The 19,420-nt window shown below is 42.4% G+C and overlaps 1 protein-coding gene and 1 pseudogene across 1 annotated transcript; both read right to left on the reverse strand.

Annotated features, from left to right (window-relative positions):
- Positions 1 to 1,760: 1,760 nt before the first annotated feature.
- LOC130135208 (TMV resistance protein N-like) lies at positions 1,761 to 10,714 on the reverse strand (annotated as a pseudogene).
- Positions 10,715 to 12,692: 1,978 nt separating this feature from the next.
- LOC115693992 (uncharacterized) lies at positions 12,693 to 14,837 on the reverse strand. Its single transcript, XM_056303766.1, has 5 exons — positions 14,082 to 14,837; positions 13,776 to 13,894; positions 13,108 to 13,594; positions 12,906 to 13,016; positions 12,693 to 12,696 (listed from the first exon to the last, which is right to left on the reverse strand). The coding sequence occupies exons 1-5, from the start codon at positions 14,657 to 14,659 to the stop codon at positions 12,693 to 12,695; spliced, it is 1,299 nt and encodes a 432-aa protein (XP_056159741.1). The 5' UTR covers positions 14,660 to 14,837.
- Between the last annotated feature and the right edge of the window lie 4,583 nt (positions 14,838 to 19,420).

Below are 19,420 nucleotides of genomic sequence, written 5' to 3' on the forward strand. Positions count from 1 at the left end.
CACGGACCACCGTCAACACGTCTCAAGTCCGTTCTCACACGTCATACTAATCAAATTCCAATCACGAGTTCACCAAACAAGCTCACCCATCCGACATTCAAGTCGGCCACATTCAAACATCAAATTCATCCACAAATGCCACGATAACACCGAATAATTCTCGAGAGAGAGAAAAATCGAGAATATACAAAATCGAGTCCAAACTGGGCAGTTGCGTAGTGACAGAAATCTATTTGAAATAAATAGTAAATAAACTCCAAAAATTCCGAAATTTGGATATGTTGTATAAAACATCTTGATAAACATTTTTCCGTGAAAAACTCGAAACTCAGTTCCAACTTTAAGCACCTCTTTTTGACACTCAAATCCGGACAGAATCCGGTTCGCTCGAACAGCCCCTCAAACCATCAAAATACAACTCATTCAGTACCCACATCACTTTGGAAAGCTCTGAAAGTTTTATATGTCGTATACACAAGTGTTTGTAACAATTTTCGTGAAGGAAGTTTGTTGAAATAAGGTCTAGAAAATTTTATAAAAATTCGGAAAGACAAGAAGGTCGGGTGAACAGTAACTCCGGCAACCTTGAGACGGTCCAAAAGCCGACCTCCGAATGACCCCAAACAACTTCTAAAAATTCTGAATTTAAAGTATGTTATACCTCAAGATGTTGGGAACAAATTCCATGAAGAACACTTCCTTAGATTCGGCCCACAATGATCACAAAAAAAAAACAAGGCGCAGAGGTACAATAACAACCAGAAATCCAAGAATCATTAAACTTGCACCATTAAGCAAATCAAGCTTATACAACCACTAAACCAACTATCCACAGCCCCTAACCCATCCCTAGACATGCCATTAGTAACCCACTAGCCTAACCAAGGATTAGGAAGTCACTTACCAAGAGTTTAAGCAAGAAAACCGGTGAACAGGCAAACTGAGCTCCGGCGGTGAACAGGGCTGGACGGGAATCTCTGGCGACTTTTCGGCAACCAGGCTAGGATGGTTGGAACAAACACAAGATGTTGGTGGTCGGGGTACCAGGAGTGAGGCCTAAAGAGAGAGAGAAAGAGGGGAAAATGGGTGTTTTCCAGTTAGTTTCTGGGCTAGTTCAGGCTTTTGTGAACAGTGCGCACTCCGGCGGCCGGACGGGTGTCTGGCTGGTGATTCAGGCGGTGAGTTGGGTGGCGTCTGAACCGGAGAAGCAAGGCGGAGGTGATGGTGCTTGGAGCTTCGGCCGATTCCAAGGAGGGAGAGAGAGAGAGCTCCGGGAATAAGAAGAGAGAGAGAGGGAGCAAGTCAACCCACTCAAGTGCAATCCGAGGGTCCAAAATTGATCTTGGTGAGCAAGCCAAGATCTAAGGGCCATGAAAATTCCTAGTTTTCAATTAAAGAAAAAGATTAGAAGACACTAATTCAAATAAACACTGAGGGAGGTATACTGGTCTAGGTCCGCACCCGGTCCAAATTTCACTTTTCACATATCCCGGGCAATCTCGAGGCTGGCCACAATAATATCGGCACCGTCCAATTAAATTCGTCCCAAAACTCCGAGGAATTCGACACCAAAGTTTGGGCTCTAAATAACGGCCAAATTCAATCGAGTGCGATTCTAGCGAAATCTCAATTTTAAAAACAATAACCGAGAGTGAACAGTTCCCGGGCGAGATTTTACTATAAGCAGACTGACGAATTACATGTTTTATAAATCCCAACTATGGGCCGAAATTCGGAATGCCACAATGAGGTTGCTCCACTTCCAAATAATCCGACCTTGAATCATATAAAGTACCATAAAGAGAGAACCACAAGGAAGGCCAAGGCAAAGTCTTGCCTGTATGCTACTGTCTCACCCCCTATCTTCACAAGGATCATGAGATGTGATTCTGCAAAGGCAATATGGGATTTCTTGAAGGATGAATACGAGGGAGATGAGCAGGTAAGGAGCATGAAGGTGCTGAATCTCTTGAGGGAGTTTGAGAGACAGCAGATGAAGGATTCAGAATCTGTGAAGGAATACTCTGATAGGCTGATTGAGATAGCTGAAAAGATTAGAGTCTTAGGGACTGACTTGAAGGATGAAAGCCTGGTTCAGAAGATCCTGGTGTCTCTTCCAGAGAAGTTTGAAGCCACCATAGCTTCTCTGGAAAATACAAGAGACTTAGCTGACATAAAACTTGCAGAATTGTTAAGTGCCCTGCAGGCACAGGAGCATAGAAGACTGATGAGAAGAGAAGAACCTGTGGAGGGTGCACTGCAAGCTAAAGTGAAGTTCAATAATGGAGACAAAGGGAAGAAATGGAATCAGTCCAAAGGGAATGCAGGTGACTCCAAGTTTGCAGCAAAAGAAGGAAGTTCTAATGGGTCTGTCAAATGGAAGAAGAACAAGAAGCCTTGTCAACACTGTGGTGGAACTAATCATCAATCTTTTAGATGCTGGAGGAAGCCTAATGCTAAGTGCAGAAGATGTCACAAGGTTGGTCACATGGAAGCTATCTGCAAAGAGAACAATCACCAACAAGCAGGAGAAGTACAGATAGCAGTGAATGAGACTAAGGAAGAACACTTGTTTGTAGCTTCCTATTCTGGTTCTCCTGTTGAGAATGATGCATGGCTGGTGGATAGTGGCTGTACCAATCATATGACTGGCAATTTGAAGTTGTTTAGGAGACTAGACAGGTTAGTCAGGTCCAGAGTCAGAATTGGCAATCGACAGTATATCGAAGTGCAAGGGAAGGGTACAAAGGCTATTGAAGGAAATCAAGAGGTGAAGCTGATCAGTGATGTTCTCTTTGTGCCAAAAGTTGACAAGAATCTCTTGAGTGTTGGTCAATTAGTTGAGAGGGGCTATAAGGTGAAGTTTGAAGGGAAGGAATGCCTTATTGATAATGCAAATAGCAAGAACGTGCTGAGAATGCCAATGAAGGACAAGTGCTTCCTGTTCAAGCCGCAGGAGATGCAACAAATGGCTTTGAAGTGCAAAGAAGAAAATGCAGAGCTATGGCATAAAAGGCTTGGGCATGTTCACAGGAAGAACATGTTGTTTATGCAGAGGAATAACTTGGCAGATAACTTGCCAAGTTTGGAAGAGGAATTTCCACAGTGCAGAACTTGTCTTCTTGGCAAGCAAGCCGAATTTCCTTTCAAAGGAGGAGGCTGGAGAGCATGTGAGAAGCTGCAATTAGTCCACACAGACTTATGTGGACCTATGTCTGAGTCATCTCTCAATGGTAGCAGGTATTTCATTACTTTCACTTATGACATGACTAGGATGAGCTAGATTTACTTTCTACAAGCCAAGTCTGAAGTTGCTGATGTGCTTGTGAAGTTCAAAGCCTTAGTTGAGAATCAAAGTGGGAAGAAAATCCAAATGCTCGGGTCTGATAATGGTTCTGAGTATACTGCTCACAAATTTAAGTTAAACTGTGAGCAAGCAGGCATTGTGCAGCAGTTCACTGCTCCCTATTCACCTCAACAGAATGGGGTTTGTGAGAGGAAAAACAGAAGCATTATGGAGATGGCCAGATGTATGATGCAGGAGAAGATGTTACCTAAAAAGTTCTGGGCTGAGGCAGCTAATACTGCAGTATTCCTGTTGAACAGATTACCCACAAAGGCCTTAGAAAGGACAACACCTTTTGAAGTTTGGTATGGGGTTAAACCTTCTGTGAAGAATTTGAAGGTTTTTGGATGTTTGTGTTATAGTCATGTTCCTCAGGTCAAGAGGGACAAGCTGGATCAAAGAGCTGAGCCTAGAGTCTTCATTGGGTACAGTCTCCAATCAAAGGCTTACAGGTTTTTCAGCCTATGATAGGGAAGGTGATTGTGAGCAGAGATGTTGTTTTTCTAGAGGAAGATGAGTGGAATTGGATGGAAGAAAAGAATACAGGACAGCAGCAATCTGCATAACAATAACCTGCAACAATTGTACAAGTTGATGAAGTTGTGGATGGATTGGAAGATACTATGGATGATCTACCAGTAAGAGGCACAAGGTCACTTGCTGAAATTTATGAAAGAAGCAATGTGGCAATGCTTGAACCAGCCAACTTTGTGGAAGCTAAGGAGGATCAGAGGTGGATTGCAACAATGCAGGAGGAGTTGGCAATGATTCAGAAAAACCACACATGGGAGCTTGTTGACAGACCATCTGATAAGAATGTGATTGGGGTTAAGTGGATGTTCAGAACAAAACTTAATCCTGATGGTTTTGTCAATAAACACAAAGCTAGACTAGTTGTGAAAGGCTATGCTCAAATATGGGGAGTAGACTATTCTGAGACTTTTGCTCCTGTTGCAAGACTTGATACAATCAGGCTACTATTAGCTGTTGCAGCAGAGAAGGGGTGGCCTATATTTCAGTTAGATGTCAAGTCTGCATTTCTGAATGGAGAGCTCAAGGAGGAGATTTTTGTTGAACAACCTGAAGGCTTCAGTATCAAAGGACAAGAAGAGAAGGTATACAGATTGAGGAAAGCTCTATATAGACTGAAGCAGGCTCCAAGAGCTTGGTATGGGAAGATAGACAGATACTTGCAGGATTTTGGCTTTGTAAGAAGCTTGAGTGAGTTCACTCTTTATGTCACGAGGGTGAATCACAGTGTTGTAATTCTGTCACTCTATGTAGATGATTTGTTGGTGACAGGGAATGATGTGGAACTGATAGAGAGGGTGAAGCAAGGCCTATTTGCAGTTTTTGAGATGTCAGACTTGGGAAAGATGGCTTATTTCCTGGGTCTGGAAATCAAACAAGCTTCACATGAGATCTTCATCTGCCAAAAAAATACATGAAGGAAATTCTGAAGAAGTTTCAGATGGAAAATTGTAGAAGTGTCAGCACTCTTATGGCTGCTAAGGAGAAGCTGCAGAAGAATGATGGAACGGATGCAGTAGATGCTTCTATGTATAGAAACTTGATTGGATGTCTCATGTATCTTATAGCAACTAGACCAGATATTCTATTTGCTGTGAGTGTTCTATCCAGGTTCATGAGTAGTCCCAGTCAATTACATTTTGCTGCAAAAAGGGTCTTGAGATACCTTAAAGGAACATTGTTCTTTGGTGTGAAGTTTAGGAAAGGCCAGAAGTTTAAGTTGCAGGGCTTTTCTGATAGTGACTGGGCTGGCTCAGTGGATGACATGAAGAGTACATCTGGGTACTGCTTCACTCTTGGTTCTGCTTGTTTCTCCTGGTGTTCCAAAAAGCAGGAGATTGTAGATCAATCCACTGTAGAGGCTGAGTTTATAGCAGCTATTGCAGCTGCAAATCAAGCTTTGTGGCTGAAGAAGATAATGAAGGATCTGTGGTTGAATTCTGGTGATTGTATTGAAGTTTATGTGAACAATCAGGCTGCATTAGCATTTTCACAAAATCCAGTTTTCCATGGCCAAACCAAGCATTTTAAGGTCAAATTCTTCTTTTTGCGTGAAGTGCAACAAAGTGGTGAAATTAAGTTGGTCTATTGCAGATCAGAAGATCAGCTTGCAGACATGTTCACAAAGCCACTTCAGGCTGGAAGATTTGAGCTGTTAAGAGAGAAAATAGGAGTTTGCAGCAGCAACTAATCCAAGGAGGAGTTTGTTGGAGCTGTGTCTCAGTGTTGCTGCTGATGTTCTGTCATTTTAGCTTTTTTTTGTTATTCAGTCAAGTTTGTTTGTTAGGCGGTTGGTTTGTTAGCTATTTTCTAGGAAGTGGAACAAGTCTGTTTTGCACGTTTGTGTGCGGTTCTAAAAGGTTCCTATTTTGCTTGTACTTGATAGTTTTCGGTATTATGAAGTAAAAGGTTTTTCATTCTATCTCTCTCTGTGAAAACTAGAAGTTTGTGTGAATTAGCTGACTATATCAGCAATAACACTTTCGATGCCTAAAATGGTGAAAGTGATGAGGGACTTGTATGCAGCAAAGATTCCAAAGTTCTACAGGTTAAGATTAACAGGTTTGTTGATTCAAATCTGACAGGATTTTGATGTTTGCAATGTGCAGATGAAAACTATTACTCGCCTGTTGTTTGAGGTGATGATAATCAAGATTGACTTGAAACTAGTAGTGCTCTGATATTCAAAGAGATGAGTTTCATCTTCACGAGATCGGTTTGTGACTTTAATCAAAGTTTCTTAACGGATCCAGAGTGTTACACTTATCTGCAAATGATTCTTTGATTATGTCCAAAAAAAATTGCTTCTTTGATGACATGCTTTTGTTCCAAACATGCACTATAAGGTCGACTGGAGATGATCCGTCTCATTACGAGCTATATCCAACAAGTATCATAGTTTGGAAAGTGTGAGCAACCCAAGTTCATGTGCTTTTACTCAGAACTTTGTTTAATCTAGATCTATACTATATTCATCAGGGGCGAAGTTATCTTTGGGTTACATGCACTTAATGGACGAACCATACCCCGACGACATGGGCCTGCAATGGGTGCTTGGGATTCTAAGAATCCGTATTCTTTGTGCATTATACCATCAGCAAGAATTACGCAATTCATGGTTGGGAATTCGGTAATTAGCAATTGCATTCTTTATTCTGCTTCTGGAGCTATGTAAAGTGACTTCGGAAGCGCTTCCTCCCCCAATTATGTTGCAGCCATTTATATCATACACATTTGGACCTACGAAGAGTAAATTCCAGTACTTTCTTTACTACGTCCAATATATGCTTATTTCCAATGATGTGAGCGAGCTATCGGTATAATTTCCAATGAATTTATGAGCGAACTCGACTTTAGGCGGATGAGATGCTTATACTGTGGGTTTTAATTTTGTATGTACACATATGGACATTTACAAGAGTATCAAACCCGAGCCTCTCATCCTAGCACCAGTAGGAAGCTATAATGTACTTTGGTCCAAAGCCAAGACCCAAAATCCTCAGATGCAAATGCTCTTCACATCTACAATCTCGGATAAGGTACCTTCTTGAGTTTCTTTTTGGCTACTTAATTGAATCTGAGACAACTTTTCCTGCTTGTAAAGGCTGTCAGCACCTCTTTGAAAAAGATTCTTCGGCTACTTTGGCAGTAGCGTGGGTTGGTGAAGCATGAGGAGCTTTCAACAGCAGCCGCGCTGGTGTTTCATATGCATCTGTGTACAGCTTCTGGTACTTTTCCTGATGAAACGATGAAGTAGATGGTCTCGATCTCGTTCTGCAGAATTACTGATGATACACAGATGCTTTTTTGTGTGGAGAACAGGTATTTGGATCAGATGGCAATGCCTCTGCTTTTGATACAAAAACGCACTTCAGACAATTACTGATAGGCCGAAATTATGGTATGCTCAGTGCAACTTCCAATGATCCAAATCCTGACTACTGCAGGTCATTTATAGTTGAATTCCTCCATCAATCTGTAAATTCTGAAGTCGACATTTTCAAGCTCTTTATGTCTTTTGGCTATGTTTCTCCATTAGCTGATGGATGGGGGACATCTCTTCTTCTCTCACTGTTTATTCGTGGGTCCTTGTTAAATCCTTCTCTCTCACTTCTACCTAAGGGCACGAGATATTTGTTTTGGCTACGCCTTCCTCAAAGTCCTAAAACCTACATACAGGATGCAATTTGCCAGTACAATTACTTCCTCTCTTTGCAGCCTGTGATTCAAATAAGATATTTAGATTCTGAATTCTTCTCTGAAGTATGCCGGTTTGGCACAGACACATTCCTTACCATGACTAGTCGAAAACTCAGCTCGTTTTGGTATAAGCAAGATGGGAACATGAAAATCGGAAAACAGTCGCAATTTGCATTTACATGGCTTGAGATATACTACAATGTGCCTGGAAATTTAGCTTTTTCGCCTTTCTTAAAACTAAATTTGATCATGCACACATTGAAAAAGAACAAGTCATTAAATACCGAGCCAACATTGATGAGAGGGGCTTTATCAAGCACGAACTCAAGGGATACGCCGGTTCTTTGGCCTCTAATAATATGCAAAGCAAACTGACAGAGGCTTTTGCACAATGAGAAATGGCACGGATCTTGTTTGATCTATAGCTTTTGATCGTAGAGGAAAATACATCTTGCTTCACTAACCCCAAGATCGAGTCGATATTCAGTGGATGTTCAACAACCTCGAAATCTCCTTGCCGACCTGTTTTGAAAGTACCAATATACGCCTGCCAATTGCCAAATAAATTTGAAATAAGCTACCATCCAGTAATAAAATGCAATTAATGTTTTGGTGGAAATGATGAAAGTAAGTACTCTTGATCGATTTTCTCCAATACCCATCCTTTGGAGGACCCAGCCTCCTTCAGAGATCGCTCCCAACGCTCATAAGTACTTTTGTCAACCAGGATCTTATGTCGAAGCATGTCCTTTCCGAACGAATGCGATACATCTCAAACGTGCAAGGGATTCACTCTATAGAAGATGGGCAATATCTTTTGGCCCTTTGTTCTCTTGCATTCAACCATTTGAGCTAGGTCCTCGAGGCACCAACGAGAAGAGGCAAAATGTTGAGAGAGAACTGGAATGGATACCTTGCAGTAGTTGATGGCATTGCAAATCTCATAAGCAAAATCTTTACCGAGGAGGGACGGATCATCATCATCAAACACTTTGATTCGTTTGCTCTCCAGGCCATAGCAGAAGAGTGGTCCCAGGCCCAGTCTCAATGAACCTGGGCATTAGAGAGCCGGGCACGGGCACTTGGGTCCCAGGCGGCCTCAATGGACCCGAGTCTAGCCATGATGGACCCGAGCTTGGGCACCAAAAACCCAATCCTAGGCGCCGGGGTCTTGGGCCCAACTTTAGTGGACCCGGGGCAACGGCGTCGGAGACTCGGGCACAAGCACAAAGGTCTCAAGTCCCAGCCTCTGTGGACCTAGGCCAGGGCATCGGGCAAAGGTACGAGTTCCTAGGCCTAGCCTCTGTGACCATGGGCCTAGGCGTCGAGGACAGCCACAGGTGTGGAGGTCTCGGGCACAGGCATTTTTTCCCCTAGCCCAACCTCATGGATCCGGGGCCAGGCACCAGGGTTATGAGCTCAGCCTCTTTATACCCGGGCTTGGCCTCAATGGACCTCGGTGGTCTCTGCCCCGGCCTCTAGACTCAGGTCCACTACAAAGGGCCCCAGAACAAATGTTGGAATTCCTATCCCTAAACGAAAAGTTTTTGGAAGATGCAGAGCCAAAAAGCGCTGGTAAAGCTTTCAGGTGACTCTCCCCGTTGAGAAAAGGGCCACGTGAATCGTTGACGTGTCTAATAGGTTGACGTCGTGTCAGCAGAGTTAAAATTAAAAAAAATTACTTTTTATCTTCTTCTTCCTCCACTTATCGTTCAGCCATGGAAGCTTGTTCCGTTTCCTAGAGAGATGCTTCTTTGCTTCGTTGTCCAGAGAGCTCTATTCATCCATGACCGTTGCTGGCGTCGCTCGTCCAAGCCGAGCCACCCCTCCGTCCTCTCCGTCGTCGCTTGCGGTCATGAAGGAGCCGCCGTCACCAGCTCCAGATCTGGAGGACAACTCCATTTCTGGACCGGCGCCGTCGTCCAGGCTCGCCGGAACTGTGGACAAGCCGCCTCGCAAGCCATGGACAAGGCCAGATCTGAACGGGCAACAGGTAGGACGACCCCATGCGACGCCGCAAGGGATGGCTGGGCTTGGACGCGTAGGACGTGATGACCACAAGCAACGCCGGAAAGGGTGGCTCGGCTTGGATGCACAGGACGCGGCATCCGTGATTCCGCCGGTGACACGCGACCACAAACGTTCAAGACATCACTTCGTTTCAGGAAAAAAAAAGAGAGGAGTTTTATGCTCATTGACTTCATCATATGACCCATCCTCCACATTAGATCATACTTTTCAGACAGCAATCCAAAATTTCGGTCTCTTTCATTTGGGGTTTCACGCATGATAGATCAACAGATGAAACTAATTACTATTAAAGGTTTCATCATCTGCAACTGTATCAATGAAATCAACAATGCCATTCAACTGGACATATAAAAATATTACATACCCTCGTAATATACTTATTTGCTCTCAGTAGAAACCAATGATTATCAGAGGGAGAAATGTATACTCTTTAGGACAATTTCTGGTAATTAAAGACTTGGCGAATGAAAGAGGAGCTGGACTCAAATTTGTCGTCTTACCATTAGCACAACGAGCGGGACTCAGTTTATTTCCTCTCCTTTTATCTACTGTTTTTTATTTATGTAATACTTCATGTTCATTTGATTTCAAAAGGCATCTCCATGGTGTTTCAACAACTTTAAGCCATAGAACTCTACTTTGGTATTCAAACATCGTACCTATGCTAATGACAATAGTTGGACTACAAATGGCGGCATCAAACCATATTCATTAATCAGTAACAATGCATAGTCCGTCAAAAAGAGGAAGGTCAGAGTACATCTTCTTAAAATTTGAGGACATAGTCATTCAATTCTGCCTTGATCAACAAAATCAATTGTGCAATATAAGATGTTCTGATTTCTCATCTTCCTTTTGAGGAGAAGAATTCCGATTCTCTCTATATATTCTGTGTATCATGCCTGTTCATATCGTGTCGACTGGGTGTCGAGGTAGGAAATCCATAAGTATGATTACATGCCCTGGTGAAGATTGATTCCACCATAGACCCACAGTCCAGCTGCATGGTTTTCAAAAAGAACACTGTTCATTGAGATGAGCACAAAACACACAAACTTTACCACCGTAGTAGACACAAGCCTGGATCTGGATCAGGAAAGTGTCCATATTTGCTCAGTGCCAAAGGCCAATCCTTTGATTTAGTTGATTATTAGTACTGATGCCAAATACTAATATTTCTCACACAAGTTTGAACTCTGAAATGCAATATAAGCTTCACCTGCATAGAAGGGAGGTGCCCAATTATGCAGTAATTACTCAAACATCTGTCAACATGCGCTTGCTACACCGGCGATACTCTTAAGTTACCAAAGCCACATCAGAACTGTCACTCATTTGTTGCTTATTTCACCTCTAATTGCAAGAGTAAATCTCGGTGCCGAAACATATTCAACAAGCATATCCTCAAAGCTCAAAATTGTTCATTAAGTTCTTTGCATAGGATCCCAAGAGAATCATTATTCAGCAACAAATCCAGGGAAGACCTAAAAATAATATTCATAGCTCCCGGAGCAAACATTATGCATCTAAAGTACCGAAAACAAAGGTGCAGCTCCACTGTTGCCAGGCAACGGTCTTTTAAACTAAGACCAAAAAGAAACAAACAAAACCAGTAGGCCTTTGGTGGATCCAGCAGAGTACAGAAAACTGCCCAATTAGCTCCCCAGATCTTATTCAAACTGTGAACCTGAAGCCTGAATAAATGGTGATGATCTTTATCACCATGCCCATCCGGTGGTCCCCCAGGACCTACAACTTCGAGCTGTCAGGAAATAAGACAAGTGATCATGATGTTTCCACATTGGCAAAAGACCAAGTTAATCTGGTTAATTTTGCAGTATAACTAGTTTCTAATACCAAATGCAACAAAAGTTCAACACTTGGGAGATGATAAACTAGACAGGTAAAGTTGTAGATGTCATCTATGATTACAATCCAATAGAGTTCGGTGTTTAGAGGATGCAAGCTACTGGAGTTTTTACAATTCAACAAACTTTCGATGTCTAAAAAGGTGAAAGTAATGAGCATTTTCTGCGGCTTGAACGCACCAAAGATTCTGAATTTCTACAGATGAAGATCACCAGGTTTGTTGATACAAATCTAACGTAGTTTTGATGTTTCCTATGTAAAGATGAAAACAATTACTCACCTATTATTTGAATGGGCGAAGATAATCAAGATTGACTCGAAACTAGCAGTGTTCTAATATTTTAAGAGACGAAGTTCATCTTCCCGAGACTGGTTTGTGACTTCAATTCAAGTTTCTTCAGAGAGATGAAGATAGTTAAAGTCACGTGAATTCGTCAAGTTCAAGAATAGTCGCTCCTCATTCTATTGTAATTGCTCACATGCCATATTATGTCATTCCTACTTGTAATGGATGGGAAGATGGAACCAGATTAGTTTCCTACTGAAATTGATTGAAGAAGAGAAATAATGCACTCTCTTTTTCCCATTCCTTCAATGAATTCTAGTGGCTTGTTCTACTCTATAAGATAACTAATACGCAGTAATATAGCCCCATTTGCATATCCAAAGAGAAAGCACAATCAAATATTGTAGAAATAGATGGCAACAAACATGTACAACTTTTTCGACAAGTCACGTGGAGTTCGACATGCTGAATCATTGAACAGATGTAATTGTTGCCTTCTCCAATCTTAAGGAAACGCCACTCTCAACTCAAATGGCTTCTTTTCCCATGCGTGCATGATCATATTTTAGTTTTAAGGAAGACAAGAAAGCCAAGAAAGGAGATATTCTCTTCTAGTGATCCAGCACATTGTGATATATTTCAAGCTATGTGAATGCAAATTGCAGCTGTTTCCATTTTCGTTTTCTCATCTTTTTTTACACCGGAACAAGCTCGACTAGTTTGAGTAAGGAAGATGTACTTGACTTAATTAGAAGGCAATCTGCATTTCGAGGAATCACATTTTACTTCGACTCAATAGCAACTCCTTTATGGCACCTTCAGATAACTAATTCAGGTAACTGGAGCTTTCATTGTTTGGGCAATTTTCTCTCCGCCTTTCATTCCCTTGGTCTCCCTGCTCTCATTCACGCTTCTTTCTATATACTCTCCCTATCTGTAACAGAACAGACTTGTAAATCCGAACATGAGACATCCGTTAATCATGTCGCATCTGAATCCAAAAGACTTTGTCTGCAGTCTTTAGAAAATTATTGCAAATGATGAACAGTAAATGATGAACAGTAAATGATGACATGTTTGATCATCTTGGAAAATCCTCTGTCAAACAGGAATCACAGGTGCTAAAAATGAGTTGTTACTTACCCCAGGATTGAGTCAATATTCAGTGGATGGAGATGGCGATCATGCGTTTGGGGATTCTTCAACAACCTCGAGACCTCCTGGACGACCCGTTTCACAAGTACCGCTTCATGCCTGCCAATCACCAAACAAAATTGGAGTGAGCTCTGAGTAGTATAAGAAGTTTCCAGTTATAGTTCAAATTAAGGATGATGAAAGTAAGTACCCATTGTTGATTCTCTCCGATTCCCATCCTTTAAAGGATCCAACCTTCTTGAGAGCTTCCTTCCACTTCTCACATTGATCTCTGTCACAACGCTTCTCATATTCACGAAGGCGGTCGCCAAAACAATCCGTTAAATATTTCACGTGTGAGGGCTTCACTTTGTAGAAGATGGGCAATATCGTTTGCCCTTTTGTTTTCTTGCAGTCAACCATGTAACTTAGCTCACGGAGGCACCAACTAGAGGAGGCAAAATTTTCAGAGAGAATCGGAATGGATATCTTGCAGTGGTCGATGGCATTCATAAGCTCATCACTAATAACTTTACCTATGATGGACGTATCATCATCATAAAACACTCTGATTTTTGCAGCCACAAGGCTGATGTAGAGGTATGCAGCAAAGCCGTATCGAGTATCAGGGCCACGAAAGGCCAAGAACACTTGGCATTGACTGTGTCTTCTTTTCTCCTTTGAATAGTAATAATACACTGTGATCCAGTAAGACACCAAGTGATGATGATGAGATGCAGCCAATACGAATCATATGAAAAGCTCAAAAGACCAAGTAACTTTTAGATCGGTCTAGTCATTAACCATGCGAACCTTATGACTCTATGTGGAATTAAGGGAGGCCAAAGCTCTCGCATGATGAACTCAGAGAATACTCACATGATCTTATGTGGTGATTAGACATCAATATAGGAAACAGGGGGAGCCGTTCGATCCACGATGTCTTCAATTCAGTCAAAACCCTTGCGACCACAATTTTCACCAGCTCTCCTTCATGCCTGCCCACCAACATATGTGCGTAAACCAAAGTTAGTCGTATAGCCTTCCTTCCCCTAACTCTGCGATTCCGGATCATGTAGTCCCATCTAAGTGCATAGGGGTTCGATTCGCAGATTCGTAAGAGCGTAACGCACGCACGCACGCACGCACGCACATACATACATACATACATACATACATACATACCCATTAGCAATGGTTTGTGATATCCATCCTCTAATCCTCGCTACAGAAGCCAGTGCCTTCCGCCATTCACTCAAATCCCGTACTCGCTCTTCTTCCGAGCTGTCCCGGTACACCTTCCTGTGTTCAAATAGAGCAGCTCCAAAACGACCCCGTAGGTTACTTACATCTGCAACATCCACCTTATAGAATATAGGGAAGACTGATTTGCCATGCTCTCTGTGGCAATCCATAATCTCGGCGAGCTCGCGGAGGCACCATTTACTCTGCGCATACTGCACGGAGATGATGGGGATCGCAATCCTACAAGACCTGATAGCGCGGAGGAGCTCCGGGCCTATCTCTTCACCAATCGGGAGCGCGTCGTCATCCCTGAACACGTGGACCCCAGCAGCTACCAGGCTGCTGTAGAGGAAATCGGCGAAGCCGGTGCGAGAGTCTGGGCCTCTGAAGCTCAAGAACACGTCGTGGTTCTGAGGGACCGCGCATCCTCTCCCCTGCAGGGCTTTGTAGGCGTACACGGACAGAGGGACTAGAGGTGGAAGAATCCCTAAGCCATACAATGCGTTTCTCTTATTCATTTTCTTCTCCGTTCGATGCTTCCCTTTTCTCTATTCGGATCTAGGTATGTCTTCTTTGAATGCTTTCGCCTGGGATCTAAAGTTTTTGTTTACGCACAAATCCCAGACTACGTAGCACCGACACGCGGTCAACGCGCCAGACACGCCGCCGACACGAGAGTCGGGCAAGCGATTCCTACCCGGCTTGCTGTGCCGGCCTTCGGCCCGACCTTCAGCCCTGTCGACGCTGCCCCCCTGCGCCCCTGTTTCTGCCTCTGTCCTCTGTTGCTTCTGGCGATGCCGCTTTTCGTAGCGTCTGAGAGGAAGAGACGAGGAAGGAGAGAGGAAAGTAGAAGGGCCGGGCCGGGCCGGGCTGGCCCAAGTGGCGGGGAAAAAAAGCTGGCCTAGCCCTTTCGGGGCCCGAAGATGGAGTCCAGTGTTTTTTTTAGAAGATGTGGATAACGTAGATGAATGACTTCTTGTTATATTTGATAGTGAAATGTCAGATTGTTTTTTTGTTTTTTGACTTTTTTGTTAAATTTAATGGTGAAATGTGGATTTCTTATTTTTTTTTTCTCTCCAAGTTTTATGGATTATTATAATGGAATGTAGTTGAATTTATCAAATTGAAACAATGAATGATATTAACAAATTGTGGATTAATGTTTTTAATGTAAATTCATTCTAGGCTTTTTTTTGTATTATATATTTATATGTGGATTTGAATCAAATTAATTTGATTGAAATAATCATAAAAATGATAATTTATTATGTATACATAAATATATATTTAATATAGAACGTGTCTCAACGTGTCGGAATTCTCTATTTTTGAGAAATTACGTGTCGCATATCGTGTCGTGTCGTGTTGCGTGTTGGTACTACATAGATCCCATAGGCTTCATCGTGATGAAGTAATTACTCAAACATCTGTCAACATATGCTTTGCAACACCGGCAAATATGCAGGAGCACACACTGAGATGGAACTTGCAGACCGGAAACTTAGAATAGAGGATGCAAATCAACACGCATTTGCTGCGATGGATGAGGGTATAGCACCTGGTGGTGGTGCAGCTCATGTACATCTTTCTGGTAAGCAGCAAGATGGGAAGATCAAGAGGAGCAGACTGGCTCTAACGTAATAGCAACAGTATGATTTCTACTTTCTTTCTTCATGTCTTCGCGTGAATCATTTTGTGTGTAATTTAAATTCCAATGAGCAGTCTGAAGGAAACTGAGGTGGTTGGTGCTCGACCAAATATTGTTCACGCATACCTAGTTTGGTCCAATGGGCATCCTCTGGTGCCTCTGATCTCTAGCATATCGTCGATCTTGTGGTGCAGTGATAATGGGGCCTTGGAGGATGTACAATGACAAACCATGGCCAAAGTAAATAAGTTGATTGTGCTCTATATATTTGTAATAGAACATGAGCAGGCAGATCTATCAATTAGCCTATATATTAGTTATCATTAGCTTGAGACAACATTGTGCCTCCTCGAAACTAAACCTGTCTCGAATATCTAATGTCCAGTATGATTTGGTAATGCAGGTTTTGCACGTCAAATGAAAAGTTTAAATTGGCAGGAGTAGTTGCCATTTCCGGATCTACAAATGCGAGAAAACGTAAGCAAGGCTCAAAGCTGGCATTGCATGATATAGGGGTGTGCGCAATGGTTCTGGAGTGAAGATGCTTTCTCTCTGTTGATCATTGAATTCTGACAGCAACTTTTCTCCGCTGACCAGTGGCACAACATCTCGTGTGGGCCTGAGGAAACTGTATTTTACCTTTCCTTGCGAGTGATAACCTGCCTTGTGTCTTCCATAATTGCTTGGGCATTTTAAGTGGAATGCCTTTTCTCTTCCTATGAAAACCCCCCTCTCAACAACGTTGGCATGGCTTAGTTTTTCCATGCGTGCACGATCAGATCTTAGTTTTCAAGAAAGATGAAAAAGCTAGGAAGTGAGATATTCTCTTCCAGTGATGGAGTCCATCGTAATATATTTCAAGGTATGTTAATGCACTCCCATTTTCATTTGCTCATTTTGTTTTCGATTAGTTTTAGTAAGGAAGATGTACTAGACTTAATTTGAAGGCAATCTATAGGAAGATTGCATTTTACTTCATTTCAATAGCAACTCCTTCATGGCACCTTCAGACAACTAATTAAGATGACTGTACTTTCTATTGTTTGGACTTTTTTCTCTCCTCCTTTCGTTCCCTTGGTTTCCCTGCTCTCATTCACGCTTCTTTTTATATCCTCTCCTTATTTGTAACAGATCAGACGCGACAAATCCGAACATGAGACATCCGTTATTCATGTCACATCTGAATCCACCGACGACATGTTTATTAAACAGATCACATAACATGACTCTCATGACATGTTTCTTAGCTCCAAAAGAATTTGTCACCCGCCTTCAGAATATTAATGCAAATTGTGACATCCTCGATACGGACCCTATTTCGGCAAGAGAAGTGGCTTAGACTGTTAATGCACTAATAGCAGGGTTAGACCATGAGTCGATTCACGAATCATACATAGGTCAACTATTCGATTAGGAAGGGCAATTGAGGGTTGGGAAATGCGCTCGACTAGAGTACTCGACCATGGAAAATAGTTCGACCAGAAGGATCGATGCGGGACGACCTTATGACATCACGGGTCAATCAGTGAAAGGTTAGGAATCAATTCGACGGAAGTATATATAGTCGGATTGCGAGTGATTCCGCACGATCATTATACTAAACCCGAACGATCCTAAGCTAATTTCACAAGACCACGTGCCCCAGGTAAATAAGTCAATTCCGCACGATTACATGACAACCGAGAATGATCCATGGATTGACGAGACTCGAATATAGATTGATTGACGAATCAACTATAAGTCACATTAGCGACACCCCAAGAGCCCGCCTAACTCAAATAGACCGTATTAGGGGTACTTCCCATTGAAGTTTAGCCACAAGCCTTGATCCGATTATAGGTTTTCGATTAAGGACTGTTAAGAGACTTTCCGTTCCGGGTTAGTCGGGTAAACCCCGGGAATAGTTTTGGGCCCCGAAACGTTGGACAAAGAAATTATTGGGCCTAGAATGGGGGCCCACGAAATTTCAAAGGCCCAATGGGCCTCTTGGATATGAATTTCGGCCACAAGGGCCCAATGGTTGGGAAATTACAGTTTTGCCCTTTTGAGCCTATCCTTAAGCCCATTCTCCCTATTCAAGCCCAAGTTTGAGCTCATTAGCATTTTCAAGCTCGTTCTTTATCCGTTTGAGCCCAAACTTGATATATACAAGCCCGTACAAAATTCTAGTCCGTATACGTGTATAGTATTTTATACCTTGTGAAATTACCAAAATACCCTTCTTTACATTTATGATCAAGAGACAAAGGCATTGATGGGAGGACACTTTGGGGCATTGCCATGATGAAGAAGACTTTAGGGGTAATGGCATGATGAATGAAGACTTTGTGGGCATGCATTGAAGAAGAGAAATATCTCTCTTGTCTTTCATTTCTCTCTCCCTCTCTTTCTCTATTGTCTTTCTCCCTCCCTCTCTCTCTCAAATTCGTTTTCCCCCTTGGCAGCCCCATTTTCTCTCTCTTTTCTCTTCCTTTTTCCTTGTTTTTGGCCGGCGTTCACCCCCGTCTCCATCCCCAAGCCACCCCCTTGCCGCCGGACCGCCGTACACCACCCGTTCGTGCCATTTTCCACCGCTGAATCGCCTCACCGAAGCCGAACCAGCCAAAACCGGTTCTGTGGGTTGCTGTTCAGCCCTATTCCAAACATCTAACGTCTTTCCGTGTCGATTCCGGACCGTGCGACACGTAGCCCTCGCCGCCGTCGATGTGCCGGTGTCTTCAGAATTTCAATCGGGTGAGTTTTCGCCCTAATCCCTTGCTTGGTAGGCTAAACTTGATTAGGATGTAATTAGTTTAAGATAAGTATGGTTAGTACTAATTAAGTATGGATTAGTTGTTAGGTTATCACATTAAGTGATAAGTAGTTGTGATAGGTTATCATTTAGGTGATAAGTTATCATTGTTTTGTGTGATGAGCTATCGGAAAATGTTATAAGCTATCGGGGCTTTGACGATAAGCTTTTGGATTATTTTTATAATTAATATTTTATAATTAATTAAATTAATTTCGGAATTAAAATATTAATATTTTGTGGAATTTTCGAAAATAAATTGTGATTATTTTAGGCTTGAATTGTGATGCCTAAGTTGGAAATTGCCTTGTAAATTGGCTTGTATAACTAATTGAATTGATTGATTATTGTTAAGTATAGAATTGTGGGCATTTAATTAATAAACCCTGAGGTGTCGGGTTTATTTGCTGAGTTTTATGAGATGAATATGTTTTGGATGATTGAATATGGAAGTATGCCAAGTTTGGTGGTTTAATAATATGTGCATGATCACGTGTGATTAATTTGGTGCATTTTTACGTGTGGAAGTTGCAATATTTCAGCGTATTAGCACGGATCATGTTTGCATTGGCTATTGATAAATATAATGATGGAACCTGAGTGTTGCTATGTGTGCATGATCACCTAAAGGTTTCTTTTGTGCCCGGTTATACCGGATGACCGCCAACCTAGGGTTTGGCCGTGGCCCTAACGGGTGTCTTCAATTTGGTAATTGGAAGCCGTCGCTGGTAGGAGGGGAGACGTAATCATTCGCGAATCGGATTCGGAATGAACCCATTTATGGGACATGCCGTCATTGTGGTCGGGTGAGACGATGTCGTGCCCAATGGGGTGGGGCGA

This window comes from Syzygium oleosum, unplaced genomic scaffold, assembly GCF_021117445.2.
Source record: "Syzygium oleosum isolate NSW1041296 unplaced genomic scaffold, Sole_v2.1 Sole_v2.29, whole genome shotgun sequence".
NCBI classification, from domain to species: Eukaryota; Viridiplantae; Streptophyta; class Magnoliopsida; order Myrtales; family Myrtaceae; genus Syzygium; species Syzygium oleosum.

What these genes read in the sequence shown, in the direction of transcription:
- LOC115693992 (XM_056303766.1), bottom strand. Translation starts at nt 14,659, where the DNA reads ATGAATAAGAGAAACGCATTGTATGGCTTAGGGATTCTTCCACCTCTA. An exon ending in TCACAAACCATTGCTAATGG is followed by an intron (nt 13,895 to 14,081) that starts GTATGTATGTAT and finishes GTTGGTGGGCAG; the next exon opens with GCATGAAGGAGAGCTGGTGA. An exon ending in TAATCACCACATAAGATCAT is followed by an intron (nt 13,595 to 13,775) that starts GTGAGTATTCTC and finishes ACTGGATCACAG; the next exon opens with TGTATTATTACTATTCAAAG.